General features: G+C 41.0%; 1 protein-coding gene across 4 annotated transcripts in view; it reads left to right on the top strand.

Moving 5' to 3' along the window:
• The window catches only part of osbpl11 (oxysterol binding protein-like 11), a 102,768-nt gene that overhangs the window by 31,344 nt on the left and 53,979 nt on the right, over positions 1 to 17,445 (top strand). For all 4 annotated transcript variants that reach the window (XR_005944617.1, XR_005944616.1, XM_041201606.1 and 1 more), the window contains exons 2-5: positions 3,013 to 3,081; positions 6,145 to 6,320; positions 8,822 to 8,901; positions 9,285 to 9,467. Coding sequence is in view for 2 of the 4 variants with exons in the window: in XM_041201606.1 (XP_041057540.1) it covers positions 3,013 to 3,081; positions 6,145 to 6,320; positions 8,822 to 8,901; positions 9,285 to 9,467 (508 nt within the window). In the remaining 2 variants the exon portion in view is untranslated. The remainder of the gene's footprint in view (positions 1 to 3,012; positions 3,082 to 6,144; positions 6,321 to 8,821; positions 8,902 to 9,284; positions 9,468 to 17,445) is intronic.

The following is a 17,445-nucleotide window of genomic DNA, read 5'->3' on the forward strand; positions in this document are numbered from 1 at the left end:
TAGACCACACCTAGAATACTGTGAACAGTTTTGGTCCCCTTATCTGAGAAAAGATATACTGGCATTGGAGGCAGTACAGAGAAGGTTCACTAGGTTGATCCCGGGTGTAGAGGGAGTTTCTTATGAGAAGACGTAGAGTAGGTTGGGCCTGTACTCATCGGCATGTAGAAGAATGAGGGGCGACCTTGTTGAAACATACAGGATTCTTAGGGGGCTTGACAGGGTAGATGCTGAGAGGTTGTTTTCCCTTGTGGGAAAGTCTAGGACCAGAGGGTATAATCTCAGAGTAAGGAGTCAATCGTTTAAGACACAGGCGAGGAGGAATTTCTTCTCTGAGGGTAGTGAATCTGTGGAATTCTTTACCACAGAGGGCTGTTGAGGCTGGGTCGTTTAGTATATTCAAGGCTGAGATTGACAGATTTTTAATCAGTAAGGGAAGCAAGGGTTATGGGGAAAAGTCAGGAAAGTGGAGTTGAGGATTATCTGATCAGCCATGATTTCACTGAATGGCAGAGCAGACCCGATGGTGGGATGGCCTACCTCTGCTCCTACGTCTTGTGGTCTTATGGATGTTTGTGTGAATGGAAAGTGGTTTCCAGCGGCGTTCCACAGGGCTTTGTGTTGGGGCACTTGCTGTTGTATATATTAATGAACTGGACTTAAATGTGGGAGGCATGATCGGGAAATTTGCAGATGCCACAAAAATTGGCCATGTAGTTGATATTGAAGAGGATAGCTGTTGTCTTCAGAAAGATATCAATGGTTTAGCTGAGTGGGCGGAAATGTGGCAAACGAATTTCAATCCAGAAAAGTGTGAGGTAATGCATTTGGAGAGGGGCAAACAAAGCAAGGGAATACTCAGTAAACGGGAGGATAATGAGAGGGGTTGAGGAAGTGAGAAACCTTGGATTGCATGTTCACAGGTCCCTGAAGGTGACAGGACAGGTGGATAAAGTGGTCAAGAAAGCATGTAGGATACTTTCCTTTGTTGAGTGAGATATTGAATACAAAAGCAAACGTAATGCTGGAACTGTATAAAATGCTAGGTCGGTCACAGCTGGAATTTTGTGTACAGTTCTGGTCACCACATTACAGGATGGACATAGAGAACAGTTGGCCTCATCTTAACGTCTCATCTGAAAGATGGAGAAAGAACGTACAAGATTACATGGAAATTATCTACCTTATATTTTGTTCATTTGCCAAATTGTCATGATCTGCTGAACTGGATAGGACTTTGCATGGGTTTTGTTACTTAAAAGTGTGTAGGTTTTTATTTTGAAATGCAGAAATAAAATCGATACAATTGTACGATAAAATGGCAATATTTGGCCCATCAAGTTTGTGCCATTGCCAGCTCTACACTGGAATGATCTATTCTAAACCCATTCCTTGATGTTTTCTTGTGCTGTTTTTCATATTCTTGTTGGTGGCAGCCAATTGTTTGCGTCATGGTAGTTGACTCCATGTTAAGCATCATCTGGTGTGGCTCAGGAACCCCACTCTGGCATGGCAGCCTCCACTGCAGATGAAGACTGGGCTGAGTTGATGCACAGCTTTCTGGTCTCTGTTTTCTCTGGGCCCTCTTGGCCTGCTGAGCTTTTTGTTTCTGCTCGCCTCTTCCAATGCCCTTCCAAACATCCAGCTTCCAGAGGTCACGTCCGTCAGTGACCGTCTCCCAGTTGTCGGTGTCAATGTTCATATCATGCTTGCAGGTGTCCTTATAGTGGAGGTACATACACCCAAGAGATCGTGGCCTAGTGGCCAGTTCACACTTATAAAATATCTTTGGTATGCGGCCATCATCTGTCCAATTAACTTAGCCAAGGCAGTGCAAACATCGTTGGCTTAGCAAACTAGCATGCTGTAGGACCTCTGAGTTGGTGATCTTGTCCTGCCAAAAGATGCCAAGGATTGTCTGAGACAGCGAAGATTATGACCCTGTACAAGAACAAGGGCAACCGCAGCGATTGCAACACCTATTGAGGCATCTCCCTGCCATGGGAACATCATGGGAAAAATATTTGTCTGTGTTGTCCTGATCATACTGCAGATTCTGGCTGAACGCATCTACCCCAAATCCCAGTGTGGCTTCAGAAGAAGATTTACAATATTCTTAATTCCCTTCTAAACATAATAGTTGACTTTAAATCAGTAAAAGTACCCAAGCTGCACTTGGAACCCCCTAAGCCTTAGCTATTGCCAACCAGTACCTAATCTATCTGGACTTCAGTAAATGAGATGTGAAATAATAGGGAAAGTGTACACTCCATATTATGTTTCCTTTCAGCTGCTTTTGGAAACTGTTAATTACAACAATGGGTTTCTATTCGTGCCTGACACTCGATTGACCAAAACAAAATTCAATAGTAATGTGCTCCACATTCTCGTTCTATCAATAACTTCTAACCACTACCTTTTTGCTTCTAATACTAATCTTAAACTTATGCCCTCTTGTTATAGATTCACTAATTAGAAGAAATAATCTTTTATTTTTTACCCTTTTCAACCTTTGCAAAGTTTCCAAAACTTCCATTTGATTAACCTGTAGTCTTTTATCCCCCTATAAATGTTGTTTCAAGTATCTCATAATTATGTCCTCTCATCCTTGGTACCATTCTAGTGAATTGGAACTGCGGCTTTTTCATGGCTCCAGTAACTTTTCTGTTACGGAGTGCCCAAGAACTCAGCACTTTTTTCATTTGAAGCATGTTCCTGTTTCCTACTTTCTGCCCAAAATGTCCACCTGCTCTTCTAATCTGTTTTACACCTTTCTCCAATCTCCCATCTATGCCCCTGCCCAAAACAATGCACAGGTCACAAAGGTCACATCACAAATTTCTATGGTTAATCACTGTAAAGTTTTCCAGTGTGTAGAAAACAAAATGGCTAGAATAGATATGGTTGTCTCATTGCTTTGATATTTTGAGTGACTAAAGTGTTCTGATGTTGTATTAGTTTCTTTGCTTCTGTAGATTTATGTGCCACTGAACTTTATTCTCTCTCCTACAGTGATCACATGGAGAATGTGTATGGATACTTGATGAAATATACTAATCTTGTTACTGGCTGGCAATATCGGTGAGTTCATTAAGCAGAAATTGTTAAATGGCTGTTTGGTTCTTCAGTTGACTCAGAGTGCTTTTACATACAAACTTAGTGTTGGTACAATGTAGTTTTGGCCTCACACTGATGCTTAATGTGTGTAAGGAGTGATTCAGATTGTATTTACACAACAACTAGCGCTGCAAAATCAAACTACTTTGTACATCTTTTGAGGTTTAGCTTAAATGCGCCCTCGGATACAATTTTATTTAAATTTTAGAAAGTGCTTTGCTTTTTCAACTGGATCATCTTGCACAATTGATATAAGATTAAAGCATTTGGTGTAAAATTGCAACTGTGGCTTTGGTTATAAAAGTAGTCACTGTTTTGAATTGTGGTTACATCAATTGAAGCAATTATGAAATAACAATCTTATTCATACATATTCCAATTTTTCCAGTAAAGTGCTTCCAAAGAATTAAGTGGGGTGAGGGATGGGATCTGCACTACTTGAAAGGGTGGTGGAGACAGATTCAATTGTGGCTTTCAAAAGGCTGGTGAGCACCAGAAGATAAAAAGCTGTAGGTTATGGGGAAAGGATTGGGTGGATGGGATTAGCTGAATTACTCTCCCAGCAAGCCAGTGTGGACTTGACAGGCTGAATAGCCTCCTCCTATGCTGTAACTATTCTATGATTCTAAAACATGGCTTTGTTTAATAAAACTGTTCAAGAGGGTTTTAGGGCTGGTGAAGCTTACAGAGATGAGTTTTTTTTTATTGTATATAAAATCCATGAAGGGGTTTCAACAAAGGGTTAAGAATTTAAAATGTTGAAATGTTGAAAGATTGGGAGACAATATAGGTCAGCAAGGATAGGGATGATGAGTGAGCTGGATTTGGAGTGGAATAGGATACAGACAACAGAATGTTGGATGAACTGAATTTGAGGGTGGAGGATGGGAGGTTGTACAGGAAGAGCATCAGAATATATAAAAACCTGGAGATGACAAAGACGTGGATGAGGGTTTCGGCTCAGTACATGGATTGAGGTGCTCGCAATGTTGCAGAGCTGGAACTGGTTTGTGTGTGCACATTAATGAGTGTAGGAAGAGAGACCTCAACATCTTTCTCCATTGAGCCAACTACTGGTCAAAGTATACAACAACATTGTGATGCTCAAGATGGTAAATTTGAATGAGAAATGTTGATGCAGTAAGTAACCATAGTTAAATTTTGACAGAAAAGCATGACTAAAATTCCTCACCACAAGAAGTAGAGTTTTTGGGTAAGGAGTTTGTGCCTCATGCAGAATTTTAAAGTATGTTTGTATATCTGCAGTATTTGAATACATGTTAGTATTGTTAATGTTATCAATTGCTTTGATATACACTGTATATGTTTGAAAGTGGTAGTTTTGACTTATGACATCTTCTGAATAATGTTGAATGCACATTTAGCCTAGAAACACTCTTTTAAAATTTAATGCATCCAACATTTGAATATTTCAATATGTTGGAATATCTAATTACAGAAATGGTTTGGTGCAGCTACTAAACTCACAATTTACTTAGTTCACGTGAAAGTAATCAACTTTAGTTCTGCTACTTAATTTAGTGTTTATTCCAGTATGTTACAGGAAAAATAACACTTAATCCAATACTTTTAATAGTGCAATACTTTAATTTATCCTTAAAATTGCATCCAATCATCTCTCCTTGCTCTTCTGCCTTGGTTGTGAGTTGAATGCTACCTCCAGGATTTAAGTATATAATCTAGACTCAACCATCTTCAGCTGTTTCATCAGTGACCTTCTCTCCATCATCAGGTCGGAAGTAGGGATGTTCGCTAATGACTGCATAATGTTCAGTACCATTTGTGACTCCTCAGATACTGAAGCAGTCCGTGTCCATATGCAGCAAGACCTGGACAACATTCAAGCTTGGGCTGATGTATGGCGCAAATGTTACTTGTCACTTAAGTGCCAGGCAGTGACTATCTCCAGCAAGAGAAAATCCAACCATCTCCCCTGATGTTTAATGACATTACAAACCATCAACATCCTGGGATTACTATTGATCAGAAACTCAACTGGAACAACCATATAAATACTGTGGCTACAAGAGCTGGTCAGAGGCTGAGAATTCTGCAGAGAGTAACTCACCTCCTGACTCCCCAAAGCCTGTTCATCATCTACAAGGCACAAGTCAGGAGTGTGATAGAGTACTCACCACTTATCTGGATGAGTGCAGCTCCAACTAAAGAAGCTCGACACCATTCAGGACAAAGCAGCCTGCTTGATTGGCACCCCATCCACCATGTTAAAAAACATTCACTCCCTTCATCACCAACTTAGTGGTAGCAGTGTGTACCATCTACAAGATGCATTACGGCAACTCTCCAAGGTGCCTTCGACAGTGACCTCTACCACCCATAAGGCCAAGGGCAGTCAATGCACGGGAACACCACCACCTGCTTGTTCCCCTCCAAGTCACACACCATCCAGCCTTGGAAGTATATCGCCATTTCTTCACTGTTGCTGAGTCAAATCCTGGAACTCCATTCCTAACATTACCATGGGTGTACCTATACCACGTGGACTGCAGTGGCTCAAGAGGGCAGATCAACCACCACCTTCTCAAGGGCAATTAAGGATGGGTAACAAATACTGGCCCAACCAGCGAAGCCCACATCCTGTGACCAAATAAATAAAAAAAGGTCTGATAATCAGTGCAGGCTGAGTTTTGCATTGTCAAAGTTTCTGTCTTTTGATGAGATGCTAAACCTGTATAATGGTTCAGCTGCATGTAATAAGTGGATTTTGTGAAGTAGGGTTCTTCTAGTATCAATCTAAACAAATTAATTAGCTTATTTTTCTGTTTTTGGAATCTTGCTGTGCATGTTTAATGAGTTTGTCTGTAAAGTAAAAGTAATTTGTTAGTTTCGGTGCTTGGGATGTCCCGAGGGCAGGTCAGCTCTGTATAAATAAGAATTCCTTTCTCTTTCCCTCCCTCAATAGTGTGTGTAGTCTTCGTATAGTAGCAAAAAACTGCTATTATTTTAGTTCTTTATAGTGATCATCTTTTTTTCCCCATCTACCAGATTCTTTGTTTTAAATAATGAAGCTGGACTGCTAGAATATTTTGTCAATGAGCAATCCAGAAATCAGAAGCCAAGAGGCACTTTGCAGCTAGCAGGGGCCGTCATCTCACCAAGTGATGAAGATTCTCACACATTTACTGTCAATGCAGCCATTGGAGAGCAGTATAAACTAAGAGGTACAGTACTGAAGATGGTGCTTCATTTTGATGCCTATTGATTTGTGCTGTTGAGACTAACATGTTTAGATGACATTGTACATTGGAGTCAGTTGTTGGTTGATCCTGAGCAGAAGAGTGAGCATCCTGGACTGTGTCATGTCTCCCATCCTACCCCCCCCCCCCCCCCCCCCCCCCCCCCCCCCCCCCCCCCCCCAGCAACCACTGCACTATGATGGAAATTTTAGGTGCTAGATGGCTGCATTTCACAGTATTGACTGCCTTTTCGTATTGAGGAGGAAAGAATAGGAACATTTTGTCCATGTTTCTTTTTCTTTGTGTTTCTTTAAATGATTGTTTAAACATGTTATAAGCAAAGTGGAAATTGCAACCACATTGAAAGCAGTTTGCCTGTTTGGTACCAACCAAATTAAATGTCTGTGGAGAACAATACATTTTAAAACATAAATAGGTTCATTGTAAAGTTGTTAAGTGCCATTGTTCCAGTAGTGCACTTAGTTTAGGTGTCGGCATATAAATTGATCTTTGAAGCCTCAAAAAATCTCACCCAAACCGATGGGTGGGGGTGGTCGACTAATATGCTGAATATAACAGTGAACTGGCAGTGTGGGTGGTTGCCATTTTGAAATGTCAGCCACATCCAGCGCAAAAAGTGGGCATATCTTAAAGTCAAGCGCATCTTTACAACACAGCCCATATTTGATCCCTGTTTGATCCCTTGTGGCCAGTTACAAGGTACGGTAAATAAAACATGCATTTGTGGCGTGAAAAATTGAGGCTGATTACTAATGTGAGTATAGCATGTCATGGCTAAAAGGGGGGATTGTCTTATACATCAGGTATATTCAAAAACATGTTTTTTAGGGCTGGAAAATGGGGCTGGCTTATACACAGCATTTTAGGGTAATGATTATCATTCATACTCTTTTGCCCAACAATTGATGTTATATAACAAAATGGTCACTTCATTGAACATTGGAATAGGAGTAGGCCATTCAACTCTCAAGCCTGTGCCACTGTTCGGTTAGATCATGGCTGAATGTACCTGACCTCCATTTATCTGGTTGTACTCCATATCCTTTATGACATGTCACAAAACTTTACCAATCTCAGCCTTGAAGTTTTAATTGACGGGTATCCAAAGCCTTTTGAAGAGAGTGAGTTCTGTTCCAGATTTCCAGTACCTTTGTGTGAAATAGTGCTTCCTGATTTCCCTCTCAAATGGGTACCCTCTAATTTTATGATTTATGCTCCCTAGTTCTGGATTCTTCCAACAGGAAATAGATTCTCTGTATCTACATTATGAATTCCTTTCTCAATTTCAGTATATCACCCTTTAACCTTCTAAACTCAAGAAATTGCAAACCAAGTTTTTGCAGGCTCTCCTCATTAAATTTCCATTTGCTTTTCAAGTGCTTTGCCACATTGGTAATTAAAGGTGATCACTCTATAAACCTGACCCTAAGCTTTTGATTTCTGGCCATTTTAATGTCTGTTCTGACCTTGGCCTTCTACATTGTTCCAATGAAGTTCCACAGAAGCTTGAGGGACTGCACCTCATCTTTTGATTAGGCACTTTACGCCTTATTGGACTCAACATCGCACTCAACAGTTTGAGATTGTAACCACTACTCTTTCACTTTCATTCTTTCCTTCCCTGCCTTGCTTCTCTACATCTATAATGTTTTCCAGCTCTGATAAAAGGTCAACAGCCTGAAACGTCAATCCCACTTTTCTCTCTACAAATGCTGCCCGGCCTACTGAGTATTTCCACCATTTTCTGTTCTATACCCAATAAAGTTTCTGGGTCCCTTTCTCAGTTTTCTATGTTAATTCAATTCCATTTATTTAATATTTGGTACATGTTTGACTTGTATGCAATACTTCACATTTATCAGTTTTGGAACATTGCCCTCCTTGTTGCATGAGTTACCTTTGTATTAACTTGGCTCAGGTGGTAGCACACCTTACTCACATTATGGGTTCAAGTTCCACTCCATGTATTAAGTACACAATCCAGGCTGATGTTTTAGTGCAATAACAAGGGAAACCGGAAGTTAACTGCCTGTTGACGCGGCATAAAAGGTATTGTTTGAAAAGGGGTGGAAGAGTTCTTCTAGTATCCTGGGCTATGTACCTCACTAGCCAATGCCATCAAAATAAAAATTGATCATTTGTCTCATTTGCTGCTTGTGAGATCTTGATCTGTGCAAATTCACTGTCATTTTTGTCTTCATGAGAACAGTGACTGTACCTAAGAAGTAATTAATTGTGAACTGTTTAGAACATCCTGATAACATAAGCTTTCGTGCAATCTTGAGCTGCATCTCTTTGATTGCATTTCCTCATTGAGTTAGACATATCGGATATGGTTTCCATTTTAATGTTCATTCATGATTGCCTTGATATATGGATTATTTTGCCAGGTAACTGGAAATTGTTTTGGAGAAATTATTTAGTTTTGCTTACCTTGCTTGAGTAAACCTAAATTTTTTTTATAGCCACTGATGCAAAAGAACGTCAACACTGGGTTAGTAGACTTCAGATCTGTACTCAACACCATACAGAAGCTATTGGGAAGGTGAGATGTGCTTGTGTTGAACCCAGAATTTAAATGTTTTGCACTTTTTATATTAATTAACATTGAATGATAAACAGTAAGTTTATTTTCTTTATACTTTAATAAATTTAGTATGGTTATAATGTCAATTACATATTTTTTATAACCATTATAGCATTAAAGTTTGCAAGTGTTACAAGTATCAGTAAATTTTAGCTGTTCATAACTTTGCAAAAATATGATTTCAGGGCTTTAAAGTTAAAACTTTTTACTGCTTGGACCATGATTCTTTATGCAGCAAATATAGCTAATCTATTTTTGTAACCCCTTTTGCCTAGGTATTTTTAAGTGTGATTTAAGTGCCTCTACCAAATATTCATGTCTTATTTAAACCTAATTTATAGAATAATCCACCCTTGAAATCTCGAAGTTTTTCCCTGGCTTCTCAGGGAAGCAATTCTCCAGGTGTGCAGAGAAGAGCAAGCCAGAATGCTGCTACTTTCTTTGGTGTAACTCATCACAAGGGACTGGGGCTGTCAAAGCGGTCCCACACCTTGCAGCCAGACCACTTGGTGGATGTTCGAGAGGTCGGTATTACATATTTGTTCTGTAATTTGTGTGTATTTTATTTTATCTAGAAATTCATTGTCAGTTTTAAAATTTAATCCTGTATATTTGCAATGCTTTTTTTTCAGCATTTGTTAACTGGAAAATTATTATGACCTTTTCAGTTTTACTGGTCCAACACTCCAGCTACCTGCCTCAGAATTTGCTGTACCATGTACTTATGAAAGATGTTTTGAAAAAGTGAGTGGGGGAGTTAGCTTCAGCCTTGTTAATGTAATTCGAGGAATAAATGCCTTTTACAGTTACAAAATAAACAGCTGAAATCACTTTCAGTAAACGGGAGTATAATGTTTTATGAAATGATTTCTTTTTAGATTGAATAGAACTTCGGCCAAAGTAAAAACAAGAAATGCTGGAAATACTCAGGTCAGGCAGCATCTGTGGACATGTGATTCCACGATTGGGCAAGATTTCCTAAATAATCCTCAGTGTGCTAAAAATTACCCTGACAACCAATTTAAGATTGTCAGGCGGGCTCGCAGTGTGGAGCAATTGTGTGTACTGGAAGCTACATATATTAATACACAGGGCTCTGTTTTTGCACATGAAAAGAATGTGTACACACACTGCACCTGTTTCAGCTAAACAAAATAAGTGACAGCCATTCGCTGACTCATTCCTCAGGGCAATGACTTGACCAATCAGGGTCAAGCTGTCTGGTTTAACTTTCAAACAATGCTTGGCAGTTAATTTCTGTTTATCTAGAACTGGATGTCAGATGAGGAGTCTGATAATTGAGCAACAGTGGAGGAATCGTTAGAGGTGGTGATAACGTAGAACTTGGTGTCATCAATACACATGCGAAAGTTACCACTGCGTTTTCGGATGCTGTCACCGAAGGGTAGCATGGAGATGAGAAATAGGAAGAGGCCATGGGTAGATCCTTGGGGGACATCAGAGCTAATGGGGTGGGGAGAGAAGCCATTCCAAGTGATTCTCTAGCTACGATTAGTTAGAAAAGAATGGAACTAGGCAAGTGCAGTCCCACCAAGTTGGATGACAGATGAGAAGTGTTGGATGATGGTTTAGTTAACCGTATCAAAGGCTGCAGACCAGCTGAGAAGGGCAATGAGGTGTAGTTATTTCGTCACAATCACATAGGATGCCATTTGCGATTTTTATAAGAGCCATTTTGGTACTGTAGCTGAGCTGGAAACTTTGATTGGAGGAACTCAAAATAGAATTCTAGGAAAGATAAGCACGGATTTATGATGTGGCAACAAGGACTTGAGAGGAAAAAGAGGGATATATAGGGCAGTATTTCACAAGGAGGAGTTTTTTTAGGGGAGTAGTGATGACAGCATATATAAAGCAGAGAAAGGCAATATCAGCCTAACATGGGGACCAGGAAGGGAAGTTGGATGGTCAGCATTGAACAGAAGGAAGCTGTTGTTCCACTGGGCCTGTGCTCTTGGGCAAAGCTATTCAGTTAGGGGGAAAGGGGAAAAAGCTTGGCTTTATATAGAATCTTCCAAGAACTCTAGGTGTCCCAAATTGCTGTACAGCCAACAAAATATTTTTGAAGTGCAGTCACTGTTCAAATGTAGGAAAACTGGCAACCAATTTACACATATCAATTTTCCACCAACAGCAATATGACAATGAGCAGATGATGTGTTTTTAGGAATGTTGATAGGAGGATACATATCGAGCAGGACACAGGGAATAACTCTCCTGCTATTCTTTGAAATAGTACCATGAGGTCTTTATACATCCCTTGAGAGAACAACCAGGGTTTCAGTTTAATGTCCTATCTGAATAACAGCATCTTAGGTAGTGCGGCACTCCTTCAGTACTGCACTGAAGTGGCAGCCGAGATTTTTATGTTCAAATCTCCAGCATGGGACATGAACCCACAACCTCTGACTCTGAGGTAAGGACTATGGATGACACTTAAATCATAGAACCATGGAAAAGTTACAGTACAGAAAGAGGCCATTCAGCCCATCATGTCTACGCTATCTAAGAAGAGAAAGAAGAAACTTGCTGCTCATTTTAATCCCACTTTGCAGCATCTGGTCCGTAGCCTTGCAGGTTACAGCACTTCGGGTGCAGATACAGGTATCTTTTAAATGAGTTGAGCATTTCAGCCTCAACCACCAACTTAGGCAGTGAATTCCAGATGTCCACCACCCTCTGGGTGAAAAAGCTTTTCCTCATGTCCCCTCCAATCCTTCCACCAATCACCTTAAATCTATGTCCCCTAGTAATTGACCCCTCAGCTAGGGGAACTAAGTCTTTCCTGTCTACCCTACCTAGGCCCTTCATAATTTTGTACACCTCAATGTGGTCACCTGTTAGCCTCCTCTGTTCCAAGGAAAACACCCCTACCCTATCCAATTTTCCCATATACATGCAATTTTCAAGCCCTGGCAATATTCTTGTAAGTCTCCTCTGCACTCTCTCCAGAGCAATTGTCTTTCCTGCAATGTGATGACCAGAAAGGCACACACAATTCCAGCTGTGGCCTAACCAGCATTTTATACAGTTCCATCATTGCATCCCTGCTTTTATATTCAATACATTGCCCAATAAAGGAAAGCATTCCACATGCTTTCTTGACCACCTTGTCCACCTGTCCTGCCACCTTCAAGGACCTGTGGACATGCACTTCAACGTCTCTCAATTCCTCAACCTCTCTCAATAACACCCCCTTTATTGAGTATTCCCTTGTTTTGTTTGCCCTCCCATATGCATTACCTCACACTTTTCCAGATTGAATGCCATTTGCCACTTCTCTGCCCACTCAATCAAGCCATTGATATCATTCTGGAGTCGACAGCTATCCTCGTCACGATCAACTACATGGCCAATTTTTCTGTCATCCACAAATTTCCCAATCATGCCTCCTACGTTTAAGTCTAAATCATTAATAAATGCAACGAACAGGGTCTCCAACACTGAGCCCTGTGGAATACCACTGGAAACCATTTTCCATTCACAAAAACATCCTTTGACCATTGCCCTTTGTTTCCTGTAGCTGAGCAAATTTTGGATCCAACCAGCCACCTTTCCCTGTATCCATGAGATCTCACTTGCCAGACCAGTCTGCCATGTGGGACCTTGTCAAATTGCCTTACTGAAATCCATGTAGACAATATCTACTGCTCTACCCTCATCAATCCTCCTTGTTACTTGATCAAAAAGTTCTATTACTTTAGTAAGACAAGATCTTCCCCTCACAAAACCATGCTGATTATCCCTGATCAATCCGTGCCTTTCTAAGTGACAGTTTGTCCTGTCTCTCAGAATTGTTTTCAATAGTTTGCCCACTACCAAAGTCAGACTGACTGGCCTATAATTTTCTGGCCCTCACACCCTTTTTAAATAATGATACAACCTTTGCGAGCCTCCAGTCCTTTGGGACCTCACCTGTATCTAGTGAGGATTGGCAACTGATCATCAGAGCATTCGCTATTTCCTTCCTAGGTTCCTTCAACAGCCTGGGATACAATCCAAAACAAAAACAGAATTACCTGGAAAAACTCAGCAGGTCTGGCAGCATCGGCGGAGAAGAAAAGAGTTGACGTTTTGAGTCCTCATGAACCTGCAACAGAACTGAGTGAATATTAGGAGAGGGGTGAAATATAAGCTGGTTTAAGGTGAGTGGGAGGGGGAGTGGGGAGGAGAAGTGGGGGGGTGGTGTGGTTGTAGGGACAAGCAAGCAGTGATAGAAGCAGATTATCAAAAGATGTCACGGATAGAAGAACAAAGAGCTGTTGAAGGTGGTGATATTATCTAAACGAATATGCTAATTAAGAATGGATGGCAGGACACTCAAGGTACAACTCTAGTGGGGGTGGGGTGGAAAGACTACAGGGCATAAAAGATATAGCTTTAAAAATAATGGAAATAGGTGGGAAAAGAAAAATCTGTATAAATTATTGGAAAAAACAAAAGGAAGGGGGAAGAAACGGAAAGGAGGTGGGGATGGAGGAGGGAGTTCAAGATCCAAAGTTGTTGAATTCAATATTCAGTCTGGAAGACTGTAAAGTGCCTAGTCGGAAGATGAGGTGCTGTTCCTCCAGTTTGCGTTGGGCTTCACTGGAACAATGCAGCAAGTCAAGGACAGACATGTGGGCAAGAGGGCAGGGTGGAGTGTTAAAATGGCAAGCGACAGGGATGTTTGGGTCATTCTTGCAGACAGACCGAAGGTGTTCTGCAAAGCAGTTGCCCAGTTTGCGTTTGGTCTCTCCAATGTAGAGGAGACTGCATTGGGAGCAACGAATGCAGTAGACTAAGTTGGGGGAAATGCAAATGAAATGCTGCTTCACTTGAAAGGAATGTTTGGGTACTTGGACGGTAAGGAGAGAGGAAGTGAAGGGGCAGGTGTTGCATCTTTTGCGTATGCATGGGGAGGTGCCGTAGGTGGGGGTTGAGGAGTAGAGGATGATGGAGGAGTGATTGGAGAGAACAAACGTAAACTGAGCGACCGCTTTGCAGAACACCTGCGGTCTGTCTGCAAGAATGACCCAAACCTCCCTGTCGCTTGCCATTTCAACACTCCACCCTGCTCTCTTGCCCACATGTCTGTCCTTGGCTTGCTGCATTGTTCCAGTAAAGCCCAATGCAAACTGGAGGAACAGCACCTCATCTTCCAACTAGGCACCTTACAGCCTTCCGGACTGAATATTGAATTCAACAATTTTAGATCATGAACTCTCTCCTCCATCCCCACCCCCTTTCCGTTTCTTCCCCCTTCCTTTTTTTTTCCAATAATTTATATAGATTTTTCTTTTCCCACCTATTTCCATTATTTTTAAATCTATATCTTTTATGCCCTGTTAGTCTTTCCACCCCACCCCCACTAGAGCTGTACCTTGAGTGCCCTACCATCCATTCTTAATTAGCACATTCGTTTAGATAATATCACCACCTTCAACACCTCTTTGTTCTTCTGTCTGTGACATCTTTTGATTATCTGCTTCTATCACTGCTTGCTTGTCCCTACAACAACACCCCCCCACTTCTCTGCACCACCCCCCCCAACCCCACCTTCCACCTTAAACCAGCTCTTATTTCACCCCTCTCCTAATATTCACTCAGTTCTGTTGAAGGTTCATGAGGACTCAAAACATCAACTCTTTTCTTCTCCGCCGATGCTGCTAGACCTGCTGAGTTTTTCCAGGTAATTCTGCTTTTGATTTGGATTTCCAGCATCCGCAGTTTTTTGTTTTTATCTGGGATACAATCCATCTGGCCCTGGTGATTTATCCCCCTTCAAGGACCCCAGTCCCTCCAGTATTTCCCCTCTCAATATGCCTATTGTATCTAATATATTTCACACTCCTCCTCGTTAACTAGAATGTCTGCATCGTCCCCCTCCTTAGTGAAGACAAAGCACTCACTGAGAACCCTGCCCACATCATCTGCATCAACCCACAAGTTGCCATGTACATCCCTGATAGACCCTACCTTTTGCTTATTTATTCTCTTGCTCTTAATGTATGGTAAAACATCTTCGGGTTTTCTTTGATTTTACCTGCCAATATTTTTTTTTGTATCCTCTCATTGCTTTTCTAATTTCCATTTTTACTTCACCCTTGAATTTTCTATTCTCCTCTAGGCTTTCTACAGCATTAAGTCTTTTCTAACTCTTATAAACTTTCTTTTTCTGCTTCATCTTGGCCTGTATGCTTCTGGATAACCAGGGGGCTCTTGGTTTAGCAGTACCACTCTTTTTCTTTGTGAGGACATGGGTACACTGTGCCCATAGAATCTCACTTTTGAATGCCTCCCACTGACTTGACACCACCTTTCCTACTAGTAGCTGTATCCAGTCCACTCTTGCCAGTTCACCTCTCAGCTCTCAGTAAAATTTATCTTCCCCCAGTTTAGAACTTTTACTCCTGTTCTATCTTTGTCCTTTTCCATAATGATGCTAAATCTAACTGTATTATGGTCACTATCTCCAAAATGTTCACCTATTGCCACTTCGTCCACTTGCCCTTCATTTCCTAAGTCCAAATCTATAATTGCACCTGCTCTCATTGGGCTTTTTATGTGTTGGCTAAAACAGTTCTCTTGATTGCACTTGAAGAATTTTGTGCCCTCTGTGCTTATCACACTGTTTGTATCCCAAGTGATACATTAGGGCAATTGAAGTCCTCAATAATTACTGCCCTATTGTTTTTGCACTCTGAAATTTGTCTACATATTTGCTCTTCTAACTCTCTTGCAGTGTTTGGGGATACACTGCTAGTCGTGTGACTACCCCTTTTTTTTATTTCTGAGCGCAACCCATTTGGCTTCATTTGATGCTTCATTTAGTATATCATTCTTGCTCACAGCTATAATTGATTGTTTAACCAATAATGCTACACCCCACCTTTTTTATCCCCCTCCCTATCCTGCTCGAAAACTCTATATCCAGGGATGTTGAGGTGCCATATGTGCTCCTCTTTAAGCCAAATTTCTGTTATAATGATGATTTCATGCTGCCTTGTGTATATCTGTGCCCTCAGCTTATCGGCTTTATTTACAATGCTCCTTGCATTTACATATATACCTTATAACACTGCCAAATTCCTCTGCTGTACACTTTTAAACCTGTGATGTTTCTGCCTTTCAGAGTCACTCAGTAATTCTCCATCTCCCGCTCCCTGACCTGAATTTGCCCGCCGGTTCCCATCCTCCTGCCAATCTAGTTGTCCGACTCCCTTGGTCTTTCCCGAAAGCTCTGTAATTTTTTTTATCTGAATGATTGTACAGTCCCCTTTAATATCTACCAGAGCTTTTAGCAAGAAATTGTGATTAAAACAAGTTCAATTGTGTTTCAGTGCTGAGTATCTGATTTTGCAAAAAGGTTTTGCAAAAAGACCACATTTACCTTCAGTCACTGGACCCAAAGGCAAGCCCTCAAAAATATCTTTATTCATGATCCCATTTATCTTAAGATAAAAAAAATTGAACTGTCATGTAAACACCTGAAAAAAGGAAACATAAAGCTCTTGTAATTTGTATTTGAGGGACATAGGAAGTGTTAGAGAAGGAAAAAAAACAAAGTCCATCCAGTTTGCCTTCTACCATCCTATGACCAAAAGACAACAGGGTTTTTTACTCATTGTAGTAATCAATCTCTATCCATTAGTTTACAATAAAGCAACGTGACTGAGAAAAAAAAACCCAGTGGTGTGGAGCTTTGGAAACCATGGATCCAAAGTCATCTATTGCTCTCAAGCATGCTATACCTCCCTGTTGCCATATCTCAAATTACTCATATACTATATCCCAAAATGTTAATTTCTGAAAGAAATCTATTTAATTTTCTTTTGAATCAATCAAAACTAACTACTTCCACCATCTCTCTAGGGAACATGTTCCATAGAATGACCACTCGCTCACTGAAAGATTATTCCCACAGATTAGATTTCATTTCACAATGTTCACAAGAGCAAGCTGTGTTTAATGATTCTACCATTCTATCAAGGTGCAATATAAAATTAAATTGAAAAAAATGCAGCAAGTGATGAGGACCTGGAGTGCACGGCCTGGTGGAGGCATTAAAGAAGGAATTGGGTTATATCTGAAAGGGAACAATGTACAGGGCTATGGGGAGAAAGTGGGGGAGTGGCTGTAGGTGAATTGCTCTTTCAGAGAACCAGCATAGACATGATGGATCAAATGGTGCCTTTTGTGCTGTAACCATTCTATGATTTTATAAGGAACAACAGAGCCCTGTGTTCCACTGAGCAATATTCTCTCTTGAATTTTTGATTGAAATCTTCATGTTGAACCACTTATTGCTTTTGATGACTTTGGCTGTAATTCAGTGATATTCACCACACAGCCCTTGGGCCACCTGCTCACCGACCCCCACCTCTACCGTCTTGCTCGCCACCTCCCGCCCACTTGCTGCCTCCCTATCACTCGCCGTCCCACTTGCTCGCCGCCGTCTCCTGCTTGCTGCTTCCCTCCCAAGCATCTGCATTGCCACCA

This window comes from Carcharodon carcharias, chromosome 12 (genome assembly GCF_017639515.1).
Source record: "Carcharodon carcharias isolate sCarCar2 chromosome 12, sCarCar2.pri, whole genome shotgun sequence".
Lineage (NCBI taxonomy): Eukaryota > Metazoa > Chordata > Chondrichthyes > Lamniformes > Lamnidae > Carcharodon > Carcharodon carcharias.